Raw genomic sequence first — 15052 nt, forward strand, 5'->3', positions numbered from 1 at the left:
GTTCAAGCCCTGACTGCTACTACCACTATGGCTTTGGGATCTCTGATTCCCATTTTTCACCGGGAATAACAACCCTCCTCTGGTGCAGATGCCTCCCAAGCCTCTTGGAGTGCCTAAAGCTGGCCTGAACATGCTTCTTGTGCTTTGCAGAGAAAGCTGGGACAGAGGCTTCATGCCAGTCCAGGCTGGTTCTCTGCACCTTGTCCCCTGCCTGAAGTAGTGTATCCACCCTGGCCCAGAGCGCCCCAGGGGTACCATTCCCTCTGCAGAAACAGACTGTCAAAGAGGAAGCAGGTTTTCATGCCAATAATTTATTGAACGGAGGTCTGTACACAGGCAAACCTTACAGTGGAAACTAAAACAATTAGGAGCTCCCCACTCCCCTTGTCCTCCAGGTTGGGGTGAAGAGGGAGGAGACCTTAGGGGCAGAAGACAGGAGGGGAGACACAGCTGGAAATGGAAAGGGGGCTAGGTTGGATGGTGCGAATCAACCTTTTCTTTAAGAAAAAAATTATAACAATCTATTTACACCTGGGGACCAGGGAGGGCAGAGGAGGCAGGGGCTGGGCTGGTTCTATTTACAAAGGATAAAGGAGGGGAAGGGGCGGTTGGAGGAGGTGGAGACCTGGGGGCAGGAGAGGGGGTTGAGGAGATAGGAGGTCTGTGAGCCCCCCAACCCCTTCCTTCCTTCTCTTCCCTCCCCACAACCAGTTAAAATCCTCTTAAAAAGCCCACCGCAGGGGTGAAGCCGGTGAGGGAGGGACTGGAGGTGGGGACAGGGATTCATGTATCTCTGCCCCTGAGTCTAGGGGACCAGCCAGGGCAGGAGGACCATGGCAGGCTGTGGCCCTCTGTCCCAGCCCCCATGAGGCTTCCGAATGGAAGGGTAGCTGATAGGGCCCTCAGGAAGAGTTAGTGAGGGTAGCCGTGGCATCGGTCGGCTGCCGGTCTGAGCCCAGCCGGGGCTCACCTAAAGCTGAGGGAGGAAGGGGAGTCAGTTAGGTTTTGCCTTTCTGACCCTCCCAGGAATAGCAATCGAGGCAGGCAGTACAGTAAGAGTTGAGAATAATCCCTTTAGGTCCAGGGTTGCAAACTCAAATGCCAAAGTGAATGGGAGACTAAGTGAATGACGCCAGAGAGCAAGCCCCAGAGAAGGGGGAGCTGGAGCCAACTACAGTCATAAGGGAGGTAAGTCTGCCTACTGTTGCCAGATCCGTTGTTCTTCCCAAGAAAATAGGAAATCTAGATTATTTTATTTTTTTTTAAAAAAAGGAAATGGCCCCAGCTTTCAAAGGTAGGCAACAAATCCCAACTTTTTGTTTTATCTGCCTATACCAGCCACACTTATTTCTTTGGCTTTCCCAATGTGCATTTTAGACATTAAATGTAGGCAACACATCTGATAAAAGTGACCATTCCTGTATTGTAAGATGTCTGTACACATACTAAAAATACTCAGTGTAAACAGCAAACACACTCAGACTGAAAACAGTCCACTAACCCTTAGCAGATGGACTTCAGCTTACCTTGTGAAGACGGGGTGAGAGTAGCAGAGCCTGCCGGGGACCTCAAATGAGGAGGGATGAGAATGGTGTTGAGAGATGGTTGGATGGAGAGCTCTAGAAACAGGATTGGCATGCAGTCAGCAAGGCACCAGGGCAAGGCATCTGGAGACCCAGTCAGGATAGGAAGGGGCCCCAAATGGCACCCCGTTTTGAACAAGGCCAGTTGTTTAAGAGCATTTTTGGCCATACAGCTCTTTGCACAAGCCCAGCACAAGGAGAAATAAAAAGTGCTGCTACAGAGGTTCAGCTCCCTCTGAATCTGGGGGGCATCTCCCCAAAGCCCCAGGCCTTGCACCCCACCCACCTCCCACTCCTATCTTCACCACCAGGCTCTTCTCTAGTCTCTAGATCCCAGGCTGTGCCCTCACCGCCAGGACTGAAATTGAAGAGTGGGGGAAGCGAGCGGTTGTTGGGGAGCTGGGTTCCAGGACATCGTAGCTCATCAAAGAAGCTGTGGGCGCAGGCTTCCAGTGGGGAGAGCCTCGAGGATGGTGTGTACTCCAGCAGGCTCGAGCAGAGTGCGATGGCCTCGGGGGGCGTTCGAGATTTGAACACCTGGGAAGCGGGCACAAGGGGTTAAACAGGTAAGAAATGGCACTGCTGTCCCCCTGTACTCATTCTGCCATGATTCCCACTTCAGATCTCCCTTTTGGCCTCTTACAGATCCACTTTCAAAGTAAGGAAACAGGCACAGCAATTGAGGAGTGCTGTTTATGTCCAGTGGGCTGGTACCCAAGGTCCCATAATGTTATCATATGGATCCTACTTTAAATTTGTTTACTCACCACAAAAAAGGGAATCTGAACTTACTTGTGAGTCCTCAAAAACTTTAAAATCTGATGACAGATACTAACTTACTTCTTGAAAAATCATTCTATTCCTATCCTCCTCCCATGTTCTGTAGCTAGACTCTTAGACCAGTGGGCCTCCCAGGGGCCCCCAACACTGGTGGACACCACACCACCACCACCACCCGTATCTGGCCATGCTGCCAGAACTCATAGCCCTGCCTCACCTTTGTCCAGGGGTGGGCTTTAATCTGAGGGAACTTGAACTCTGTGTAGTTGGGGTTCATCTCTCGGATCTGTTCCCGGGTTGGTGTTCCCAGCACCTATGGACAGAAGGGTCTGAGACACGGCCTTATCCTCAACCCTGTCCTCTAACCCACTCTGGTCACACTCTCACCTTGATGATCTCCACCAGCTGGTCTACCCCACTGTCCCCAGGAAAGATAGGCTGGCCCAGGAGGAGCTCGGCCAGTACACAGCCTGCTGACCACACATCTGAAGAGCAACAGAGGAAGATCAGAGCTGGGCTAATGGAGCCACTGCCCCTGCCTCCCCCTTTTACTCTTTATAGCCAGCCTGAGAGGTATAAGGAACCCCATTAGCTACGCTCAGAGAGGAAGTCTTTTGCCCAAGGTCACACAACAATACTGAAGCCTGTACTTTGACTCATCCCCAACCTCACTTGCTCTTCAGTCTTCTGCTCAGGGACCTTTGTGCTCCTTATTCTGGTTCAAGCCTCAAAAAAATAGACTGCACTAAGCTCAAACCTGCTGACAAGACTAGCACTTGGAAGTGCAATCTTTGGGTCACCAGAAAGTGAAGCTGTGAGCTCCAGCCTGCCTTTCTCACCTCCCAACCTGTATCCTGCTGTGGGATGCGCTGTAACCCTGCTTCCTCATGCTGCTTCTGAATGTTCCCTCCCAAACCCTTTCACACTCACTCCCCTCATGCCACAGAGGTGGCGCTGGCATCCCCACCCACAGGACAGAAAATAGGAGCAGGTCATGAGGGAAGCTGTAGCAAAGCCTCCCTCCTTCCCAGTTTCCTTCAAGATCACTGCCAGCCCCTCCCCACTGGCTGAGACCAGAGCGCTAACCAGAAGGACCCTGAGTCCCTGTGCACTCTGGAGTCAGGTCAGCTTTCAATCCCAGTCCTGCCAAGACCCAGCTGTGTAATGATGGGCAGGTGGCCTCACCACTCTTTAAAACATACCATCATCAGCCTGCCAAGTTTGGGAAGACTAAATCAAACAACAGATGTTGAGCTGTCATCTCTGAGCCTGGCATACAGCACACCAACCCGGACCCCACTGTCAGCCCCCACCGCCACCCTCCTGCCAACTCTGACCGATGGACGAGGTGTAGTCAGTGGCTCCAAAGATGAGCTCTGGGGCCCGGTAGTAGCGAGAACAAATGTAGGAGACATTGGGCTCTCCACGGACCAGCTGCTTTGCACTGTGGGAACAGAAGGGCAAGGGTAAAACGCAGGCAAGAATTGAGGTCCTCCTTTGCCCCTTTTGTTACCCAGCAGGCCCTAGGTCAGGCCTACCTGCCAAAGTCACAGAGCTTGAGGACAGCAGTATCAGGGTCCACCAGCAGGTTTTGGGGCTTGATGTCACGGTGACACACGCCCTGGGAGTGGATGTAGGCCAAGCTCCGGAATAGCTGGTACATGTATACCTGTGGCAGGAAGGAGACAACAGAACTCTAGCTTAGCTCCCTCTACAACACACACCACCTTCCTGGCCCACTCTCCCTCATCCGCTGCCCCACAGAGGTAGAGAACCCTTGTTTAAAACCTCTGGTTCTTGAACGTTGGTGGAAATCGTCTTAAAGGTCTTGTTAAAGTAAGGACAGCTGAGCTCCAATCTAGAATGTCTGACTCAGCAGATTGAGGGTGGTGCCTAAGAGCGTGCAACAGCAACAAGTTCTGGGGAAGATGCTGATCCCTGGCCCACACTCTGAGAATGCTGTAATCACCTGTGTCGGCAGACCTCGCTGGGAAGCACGCTCAAGAGCCGGGCACTCTGCTCTCCCCTCACAGACACCACTGGCTGAAGGGCTCAATCCCAGCCACCCACAACCCAGCTCCTTTCCAGCTTCGTCTTCCTGCCACTCTCCCTCCCACTCACTAAAGCCACCTGCCAAGAGAGCAGAGAAGTTGGTGTCTTCATCAGTGTTGCATCGAAAGGCCTAAACCAGGGTGTGGCATAAATAATCACTCTACATGTTTCTCCACTGCACAGAAGCCTGCTTCCCAAGTCCCTCCTCTTTGTCACATTCCCCTCAGCAAGATGTACCTGGTCTCCTTCTCACTCTTAAACCAGGTGAGGCTGCGACTTCCTGTGTTTCCCTAATTCCCTGTGCTTCCCTCTCGTGTGGAGGCGGCTGGGTGGTTTCAGCCTTTCTACCTCACCAAAATGAATACAACACAAGGCCATGGCCCAAGTCCAGGTCAGCTGTGCCCCCAAACTGTTCAGCTTGCAAAGAACTTCCCCTCCAGGAGGTGAGCCCAACAGCAACACCCACCGGTAGAACTCACATGGCTCACTCGAGTGTGGGGTGCTGAAAGCCACTAGGAGGAGCAACTGGGCCCACGCAAACCTGCAGTACACTGGGGCCCACCTACCTTCTCCCCATGAAGCTCAACATGCTGGGCGTCATTCATATATCCATTCATTTATTCATTCATCCCAACACTATCTGGGGAACCAGGGAGCACTCACAATGGATAACAAGATGTATTTCTGGCTCTGTGGGCACTAAGCCTTTCCTCTCCTCTGTGGAGACCTAGATGGCTCTAACCTCAGTGTTTCCCCATCCATACATAACCTTGCTCACCCCACCAGACTCCCAGTATGAACCAATTACCTCACACCTCCTTGAACTCATGGTCAGTCAGCCCACCTTGCTGATTCAGCCAGGTCTTGAGTGGGGGCCACCTGAACCTCCCTTGTGTTAGGGGAGCTTCAGCTCTAACGGGTACAGGAACCAGGGTGAGGGCAAGGACAATGACACAGACTGGGACCAATGCAAACTTGGGGAATGAGAAAAATGCACAAAGGGCAAAAGGGTCTGGAGCCCCTGGCTTTGTAAGACTGAGCCTCAGAACCTCCTGCCTGCCCACCTTGACATAGATGACAGGGATGATCAACTTGGCCTTGGTGAAATGGCGAGCCACCCGGTACACGGTCTCAGGCACGAATTCCAGCACCAGATTTAGGTAAAGCTCATCTTTCTGCATGGAGCAGGGGAGAAGTGTGAAACCAAGAGCGGGGATGGGGGAAGGTGGAAATAGGGAGTAAAGGGAGAAGGCCTTGGAGTCATGAGAAAGCAGGCAGGATAGGGGGTGGAGGGTCCCCACCTAAGTGCTCACCTTCTCTCCACTAGAGTAGAAGAAGTATCTCAGCCTCACAATATTGCAGTGATCCAGCTTCCGCATAATCTGTAGCTCTCGGTTCTTGAGGAGAGAAGATGAGCGAGCCTCAGTACACAACTGGCCCTCAATGCCTCTCCCCCCTCATACTGCCACACCACAGCCCCACTCCCTGACTCTGGACTCTGTATCGAAATAGCCACTCCTGCTATCCCAGTTTATGTTCCTCATACACAACCCTGTGGGCCAGCAGTAGCAGGGTCCACCAAACCAGATCTGTCCTTTGGCCACTTTAAAACTTTCTCAGTTTCTCTTATTAACATATCAAGACTTTCATATACAAATCTAGCGTCTTCTGAAAAACCTAGCAATACAGGGCCTATTTTTTCTCCCTGGCACAAGTCACAATAAGTAGTAGCCATTCCGTTCACCCTGGTCTACATCACTCCCTACTGCCTCTCTTGGAAGCATTCTGGTCTCTACACCTGCCTTTGAATCCTAAGTTCTAGATCTGATTTCCAATCCTCACCAACCAAAAGGGGATGGAGGCTTCAGCCTCCCATGAGAAGGCCTAGTCATAGCATTCTCCTCCATTATTCCCCTCCATGGGCCCCGTTAAGTCATGGCCTCCCCATGGCTTTCAGTTCAGGAGACTCAATCTAACTGACACCATGCCCAAGAGACTGGTCCCTACCATGTTCCTCTTCCAGCCTGGACACAGCTCTACACCCAAACTGGGCCACACTCTAAATGCCAGTCTTTCAGCCATCAGTTAGACCTCTACCTCTCCTAGCTTGCTGGGCCTCTACTAGCTACCGGTACATCAAGGGGATGAGCACAGTATAGGATTTGGTGAGCACACCACACACCTGCCAAGCACCTGGGGTGGAGTGGACCTTCATAGCCTGCCAGTTTTTTTCTCCTCTGGGAAGAAGTGTAACTAGAGATTAAGACACAGGACCTAGGAACTGCACAGGTCACATACGCTCGACTTAGGTATTTACTACATACTAAAGCAATTTACTGATCCGAGTAGAACTTTCTGTTTACTCAGAATGGGAAGAACACTACCAATCCTCAAATAACTGGTAGCAAATTAGCTGAAAGCTTACCCAGAAAGCATACGTTACACAGTAAAACTGAGCTCTCTAGTTTTCTTGACTATACATACTCTTCAGAGAAGCAGCTTGTCAAGATTTTCCTTTCTGAGACACCAACGAGAATGTATTCAACTATCAGCCTTTCTGGTGGTAGCCAGGTGCAAGCCATATACACCACTTGGGAACCTTATAAACTCAATAAATGCTCAGTAATATCAGGTCTAAAATCATCTGGATTCTACATTCCTCATCTTCCCCCCCCCCCATTTTTTATTCCTCATCTTTTCTAAACCCCAGTCCCTTCTCTATGCTCTTCTCCTCTTGTCCACAGTGAGATCCCCTCTGAAAGCACAGGCTTCATCTCTCCTGCTGGCACTTTCTCACCAAGTTGTACTCATTGCCCCATAAGGTACCTTGAACCTCTTGTCTTGGAGAACCTTCTTGATGGCCACCAGCTCCCCAGTCTCAGCCAGCCGTGCCTGATACACGACCCCAAAAGAGCCATTGCCAATCACCTTGATGTCCGTGTAAGCCACTTCTTGGGAACGTTCTGGACCCTGTCCTAATGTGGCTACTACTGTGGTCACTTTCCCGCTGTCACCTGGGAGATAAAGGGGACACATGATCCACTGGCCACCTCATCCAGGTATTGTGGGGAGGAAACAGCCTCTTTGGCCTTTTCCCCTTTTTAAAGAAACCCTTAAAGCCATCAAGTCAGAACTGACTCACACACAACACTCCTGTTGAGTTTGTGAGGTTGTAAATCATACAGGAGACTGCCCACCTTTCTTCCTCAGAGTTGCTGGTGGATTTGAACCACCTGAAGTATAGTTTTTGGGTTAGCAAAAAAATTCCCGAGCGATTACCCCACTAGAGCTCCCTTTTTTCCTTTCTCTGTGGTTGTTAGTGGTCACTGAGTCGACTTCGACTCACAGGGAACTACAGATCTGAACCTTGCCTTACCCTGCACCCACTCAAATCTCGGCCACGCTCAAGCCCAGGGTTACAGTCACTGGCAATCCATCCTGCTGAGTCCATCCTGCTGAGGCCTTCCTTTCTTTCTTTTTAGGAAATCCTAAATCCTGCCTCCTTCCATAGAGAGGAGGCTATTGGCATAGAAATCTTTATTTTTAACTCATATTTTTATATGGGTGGAAGCATACAGAGCAAACTGGTTTTCCCTTCAACAATTCATACACATTTTGATCTATGACACTGTACAATCCCCATGATGGACACTTAAACTTGTGTTCTTCAGAGGTTAGGAACCCATTCTAGTTATAGGAAGCAAAACGTAACAGACTCCTCTTGGACAAATCTACCCACTCTGGGTTAGACCTCTTCTACCACTTAAGAAACCATAAACCCTGAGGTATTGACCCTACTTTGGGAAAGCACTAACTTTTCAGTTTACAGCGGGGTGGCAGAGGTTTACTGATCTCTAAGTCCTTTCAAGCCAGAGCTGGTAGCTTTACCACTGGTTCTTGGTGACAGATATAAATGACCTCTCCTGCAATAAGTTGTAGTGCTTTGACCCTAACTTTGTGGGGAGTTACTTCTCATACAAATACTTTGGGGTTAGAAAAGGCATTGACTTATCTGGATGGTACAGCTTCCTCACAACTGCGAAAATTAAGAGTTTATTATCACAAGGCCATCCCAGTCTCAGTTCTTTAAAACTATCATTCCCAATTCCCATCTGAGAACTAGTGGCTCCTATCCACTGAGGGTCCTGTAACATCTGATTCCCTTTTGGAAGAAGACAACTTGCAGCACTTTTCACTGGACACCATGTCCCACAATAATTATTAAAAGCATTTATAATTTCTGACCTATATTCTACAGAAGACTGTGAACCAATTCCCCTACTCCATTTTTGTAGGGGATTTAATTAAAAAAAAAAATCTATGGTCTTTAAATAACAACTATGGATTAATAAAGGAGCTCTGGTGGCCTAGTTTAAGAACTGCGCTGCCAATCTGAAGGTGCATGGTTCAAATCCACCAGCTGCTCTGCGGAAGAAAGAAGGGCAATCTCCTCCCATATGATTTACTGCCTCTGAAAACCTGCTAGAAGGTCAGTTACCGGTTGGTTCCAACTCAACGGTACACAACAATAAACACGGATTAAAAGGGTGGTCTGGTGGCATAAGCCATAGCAGGTTGCTCTGCTAACCCAAAAAGTGTCTGCAACAGTTCAAATCCACCAACTTACTACCCTATAAACTTGACGAAGTCACCATGAGCCAGAGCTGCCTAGATGACAGTGAGTGAATGGGCTGTTAGGGGACGGTGACCTTGCTCTGTGGGGTTGGAGACACCTGTTCTATTTCTAAGTAGCAGCAACCAATAATTTCCACCATGGAAGGTACGTTCTATGTATGTTGAACTAAAGATAATGGTAGGCCTGATGTTTTAAATGAAAAAAGACCTGGCTGTCAGGTTTAAAAAATCTTTACCGTGTTCTCTGGGGCAAATCCCTGTTTATAAAGGATGCTGGGTCCAGATGCCAGTTCTCGGCGGCAGGGCAAATTCAGATGTCCCTTTCTGTGGGATAGCGATCTAATTCTTATTTTCTTATGAGACAATGACTTTAGACCATTTGCAATAGACAGTGATCCCAGATTCTGTTCTCCAAGGGAGAAAAACGTCAGACTCCTGTTTTGGAGGCTCAGAGACTCACGACATTGGTAATGGAAGAATAGTCTGTGGTTCATTTCTCCTGACTAGTAATTCTGATGCTAAGCACCAAGTTAAGTAATAAATTTCTCTGGAAGGGAGAGCGACTAAATCCCACTTCTAAGAAGCAGAGCGACCTCTGGTTCTAAACAGGGCATATAAAAGAACGTGATCAGCACTGGGGGGAACACTGATACCCCAATCTCCACCAACCACGGGCGCCACCAGTACTCACGGCCCAGCTTCACTCCGGGCGGCGGGAAGCTGGTGCCCGCGCCGGGGCCGCCGCCGCTCCCTCCACCGCTGCCGCTGGGGCCACCCCCGGAGCTCGAGGTCCCCACGCCCCCACCCATGGCCCCGACCGACGCCTTCCCGCCGCCGCTGCCGCCTGGACCAGAGGCCGAGCCTCCGGGGCCGCCTCCGCCGCCTCCGCCACCACCGCCAGGCTCCGCGAACGAGCTGGTCCGTGCCCGGCCCGAGCCCCCAGGGCCAGCCCCCGAAGGTGCGCCGCCGCTCATGGCGCCGAGCGCAGGCCCAGGCCACGGGGCTCGGGCAGCCCGGGCTGTCTCCGCCGCTGCTGCTGCCGCCGCCTCCTCAGGGCTCCGGCCTCCTCCAGGCCGCGCCGCTCGGGCTCCGGCCCAGCGCCCGCCTCGGGGCACGTCGGGAGATGCAGTCCGCCTTCCCTGCGCGTCGCTGTCGCCGCCCTGAGCCCGCGGGCCGTACAGAGAGCCTTGTGGCACGCCGGGAAATTGAGTTCGCCAAACCTCAGAAGGCGGGGACAACAGCTCGCTTTGCATACTGGGAAATAAAGTCCCAAGCAATCAATCCGTTAACTGGAGCCGGTGGATTCTACAACACTGTAAAAGAATCAGAGCCTCACATTTATTACACTGCGGCAGTGAGAAACCCCGAGAAGTGCCTCGAACAGTCACAGTCACTCCGCAGGGAGCTCAAAAGTTAATAAGCCTGATGCATGCCGGGAAGTGGAGTTCCGTAGCATATTTACTGTGCTAGCGTATACCAACGCCAGGAGCACACTGGGAAATGGAGTCAGCGCCCCTAGACTAGCTGCTATCGAACCGTGGGGTAAACTGGGAAATGGAGTCATTGCCACGCCCTCGCCGCATTGCGGATGTAAAGCAGTTCCCAAAGCACGTCGGGATATTGAGTCCTGTGTGGTTCCTCAGTCCCAGTGGGCACTGCAGTTCCCGAGATAGGCTAGGAAATGGAGTAGATATGCCCGCCTCCTCTCCTGTACCCTAGGCCGCAGTGCTTGTCGGGAAATGTAGTTAACACCAAGGCTTCAGCGCAGTTGCTACGGAAGGCGTGATGGTTTCTGGGAATTGAAGTTTCAAGTAGCCTCCCAGTTTGACAGTGTGATCCGGAGGGAGAGAAGAGGAGCCCGAAGCATGCTGGGGCATAATCCAGGCTGGACCCTGACCTCTCTGGAGGCGAGACCACAAGGGTTTACAGGAAAAGAAGAGTCCCGTGAGAAGTGTGCGAGAAAGGTGACAGACGGCAGTCTCCGAGAGATACTGAAATATACTTTGACAACTCCAATCTCTTCCTCCAGTACCCAAGAAAGTGTTAAAATTGATCAAGGAATGCTGGAAGATGGAACTCAAGGTGTAGACACCCGCCTCTTACCCCCTTCAAACATTTTGGGCAACAGTTTCTCAGAACATTACAATCTCCAGGTACACTCTTAGCGATGGGTTCACCAGGAGGCTGAGCTGAACGTTAAAGGAGATAGAAATAGAATTCATCTTCAACCGCGTTCACCCACTTCCTAAGTGAGTCTGGCTGCGAAGAGATTTTTGTCTATCGATTTCCTTTTAACCCCAAAGGTCGTTGAGGAAAGACTGGGGGTGGGCGTGCGTGTGCGTGTATGTGTTCTTCAGTCTAACTCAAGCCTGGAAAAAAAAAAATCTCACCTATTCAGTGTTTGGATTTGCCGTTCTGGGGATTTAGCACTTTAGGGCGAGATTCATGTCTTTGGGGACTACATTATCCAGAAGGCAAGGCGTACACGTCCGGTTTCTCTGTGCACGCGGCTGCAACACGCACAGCTAGCCAGTAGCGGGGTCTTCTGGGAGTTGTAGTTTCCCAACTAAACCGAGCCTACTGCCCTCTGAAGGCCACGAGGAGTCCAAAAGGGGCACTCTGAATCAAGCCCCAAGGACAGGACAGGAGGACAGGGCACAGGAGAGCACAGTGGGGCAGGGCCAGAGCATACGCAATGGCTTATGCCTGGACAACTGCTACAAGAGGGTTTAGAGTCTGTAGGAGTCTGAGGGCGCAGGCCAGAGGGTACTTTCTGTTCAATCCACCAGCAGAAGCTGAAAACATTTGGAGACAAGAGCTTTTGAGGGACCTAAAAGTGCCAGACGGAATACAGAACATTCCATGGTGAGATGACAGAAACCTTGGAGACCCCTTAAGCCCCTAAGAATTACTAGCAGCAAGTAGAAAAGTCTGAAGGGATCATAAAAGATCTTTTGAGGAGCTCTGGTGGCTTAGTGGCAAGAAGCTGCACTGCAATCTCAAAGGGACAGGGTTCGAATCTACCAGATGCTCTGATACAGGAGGGGCAGTCTCCTCCTGTACAGGTCAGTTCTTACTTGATGGTACATACCCAAAAAAAAAGGTCTTTTGAGAGACTGAAAAACGACTGGTGAATGAAGTATCTCTAAGAGACCTGAAGGATTGTGAAGCATCATGAAGGGATTTTAGGGATCTGTGGGTGTGGGGCTGCTGGTGGCTCGAAACAAGGCAATCTGATGGGATGACCATGTGAAGGATCATGAACAGTCTATACAGTACTTTCTACCTGGAGCCAGAGATTTCAGAGGCCATCGAAGAACCAAGGGTGTCTTGCAGAAACAGCCTTTCAGCCCTATGAATGCATTTAAAGAGGAAGCGCTGTTAAGGAATGGCTCTACCACTGAGGTATGTGGTTCAAATCCACCAACTGCTCGGTTAGAGAATAATGGGGACTATCCTACTGTGCCTCTGAAAACCCACCAGAGAGTAAGCTATGAGTTGGTTCCAACTCGACATTACACATCATTAAGGATTGGGGCTTCCACTGGAATTGTCAGGACCAGATGTCACCTATGTCATCCCCCTCAATCAGAATCTGGGACAAGAAGGCTGGTAGGTTCCAGTCTGATTTGGAGAGTATTTCTGGACCTGAAAACCTCTGAATACATTTTAGACTTCATCAGCAGGGTTTTGAAGGGTGGGACTCTTAAAGGCCTCAGGCCCCTATCCCCCTCCTCCCAATGACATGTATTCCCCACCACCACTAACTCAGCTGCATCTGTGTTGCTAGGAGACTTGCTCAGCCCAACTTCCAGAAATAACCCAGCAAAACCGCTCCCAGTGGCCCCCACCCCAGGGAGTGACTTACATCACCCAGGAGAGGGAGCAGTTGCCTGCAGGCCGCCAAGGGAGCCTCGCTTTTCTGCCAGCAACCCATCCACGAATTCTCTGCATTGCCAACAATTATCTGGGACCACCCACCCTAGCTGGCATCAGGCGAGGTTAAATGGAGATTGGGTAGCAGTTGCCCCGTGTTCTTTCCCTTCTCAGGCTTGTAGTGTGAGGTTTCACCACAAAGCCAATCCAAGAGGCCCTAAATCCCAAATTCTACAGCCTTGGGGGAACCCCTCCCTCTCTCAGATTCAGGTACCTCACCTATACATTAAAGGCTGGACTGGTCTATTTCTCAGATCTGTCCCTGATCTACAAAGCTTCCAAATTTTGGGTTCTAGCTTTATGAGCTCACCTCCCACATCGTATCATCTTGAACCAACCACCTTGGCCTCAAAAACGCAAACTCCAGAGTTGTTGAAAGCTTTGGAGACTGGGCCACTTCCTGAAGCCTCTTACCCAAAGGGCTGTCTGGCAGTCTGAATCCACCACGGGGCGGGGGGAAGACGACAGATGGGCAATCTCCTTTCATGCAATTTACACAGCCTCCAAAACCTGATGGCACGAAACCCGATGGCATGTCCACTCCAAGAGGATGGCAGTGAGGTTTAGTTGCCTCTCCCTTATTTAGGCACATGGTTTGGATCCACCAGCTCTTTCAATTCACAGCCCCTAAAAACCCCTGGAGGGTCAGCTGAGTTAGTTCTGATTCCAAGGCACAGAAGAACATCATCATCTCCCTGTTAAGAAAAAACCTACAGCTTCTAGCTCAGGGCTGTACACTTAACAGGTTAATCAATGTCAACTGTGGTTACTGACCTTTCTCAACTTGCTGCCTAAGGCTGTTTCCTACCTTTTGGCCTAAAGACTATCCAGGTAGTTTGTGAAATCTGTATTTCAAGAGACACTTTAGGACTTCTTGATTTCCTAGATTAAAGCCCTAAACTGTAGCAGACAGCTTGCTGGAAGCACAAGGGCCCTCACCGAGGTGAAAGGAAGGGAACTCCAGGTGACCAGAGGAGAAAGAGCATGATGGTTGTGATGGGTCTGAAGCATCTTCTCAGACACACAGGTCTTCATGGAGTAAGAGGTAGAGGGGAAAGTATCTGCAGAAACCCTTTTAATGTGTTCCTGAGGTCAGATCTTCTGGCCATAAAACAATGACATGTGGGAGCCTATCTTTGAGAATCAAACCAAACCTGTGGCTGTCCACACCCAGCATCACATCCAAAAGGTCCAAAGTTTTATTGTTTTGAATACATTCTCCAGCAACCCTCCCGACCGCCCACCTCCCCCTCCCCCTCCATTCCCAATACAGAATAAGGCTTGACCACAGCCCCCCCACCCCACCCCAGGGGCCCCAGCTAAGAGGCAGAAGGGGTTTCCAGTTTGGTTTCAGGGTACCTCCTTCCTGCCCCTCCCACCCGCCTGCCCATGGGCCAGTCCTAGGAGCAGCTGGGGTTGGAGGGGTTGGACCAGTGCTGGGGTGGGGAATGGGGAGGGATAGCAGGCACTTGTAGATTTGTGGCCCATGGGTGGCACCCCTCACCCTTTCTGCCCTCCCCCAACATCTCCCCCTCCACAGAATTTTTGGTTCATCATAAAACTGTCCCTCCCTCCCCAGCTGCAACCTTGTGGGGTATGAAAAACCCAGGCACTCAAGGCCCCTGGAGGGGCAGGAAGGCAGAGGTGGGGCTGGGACCAGCTAGGGGGGGGCAGAGTGGAGCGGTTCGAGGCAGAGGACAGGGAAACACGGCTTTGCTTCCTAAGCGATTGTAATAAAAAAAGTTCCTGGGTGCAAAGGCCGAGGCCTTGGTTCAAATAAAATTTCCCAAAAATGGAGGTGGCCCCCTTACCTCCCCAACTTCTCCCCCTCCCTCCCTCCCACCACTTTGCATCCCAGAGCTTAGAGACCCAGAGATAGGGGACAGCTCTGGGCACCCACCCACCCACACCATTTAAAAAAAAGGAACGAAAGTTTTATACAAAATGTAAGGATGAGGAGAAAGAGGAGGCAAGGAAGAGACCAAAGCTGCCCTCACCTCCAGGGACTTGGGGGGGTTAAGGCAGCAGAAGCATGGGGAGGGGACAAGGTCCCCAGGCCACCGCCC

At 51.0% G+C, this 15052-nt stretch overlaps 1 protein-coding gene across 2 annotated transcripts; it reads right to left on the reverse strand.

Annotated features, from left to right (window-relative positions):
* Nucleotides 1-291: 291 nt before the first annotated feature.
* Nucleotides 292-10133, reverse strand: GSK3A (glycogen synthase kinase 3 alpha). Of its 2 annotated transcripts, XM_006900936.1 has the most exons (12): nt 9742-10024; nt 7242-7429; nt 5729-5812; nt 5480-5590; nt 3902-4032; nt 3701-3807; nt 2751-2848; nt 2581-2676; nt 1934-2120; nt 1527-1619; nt 922-976; nt 579-636 (listed from the first exon to the last, which is right to left on the reverse strand). In XM_006900936.1, exons 1-12 carry the CDS (start codon nt 10022-10024, stop codon nt 579-581), a joined length of 1491 nt encoding a protein of 496 aa, XP_006900998.1. The 2 variants fall into 2 exon arrangements, with proteins under 2 accessions (XP_006900999.1, XP_006900998.1); XM_006900937.1 differs by having other exon boundaries at nt 292-976; nt 9742-10133.
* Nucleotides 10134-15052: the final 4919 nt, after the last annotated feature.

This window comes from Elephantulus edwardii, unplaced genomic scaffold, assembly GCF_000299155.1.
Source record: "Elephantulus edwardii isolate Elephantulus edwardi_28Jun2011 unplaced genomic scaffold, EleEdw1.0 scaffold00302, whole genome shotgun sequence".
In the NCBI taxonomy this organism is placed as follows: domain Eukaryota; kingdom Metazoa; phylum Chordata; class Mammalia; order Macroscelidea; family Macroscelididae; genus Elephantulus; species Elephantulus edwardii.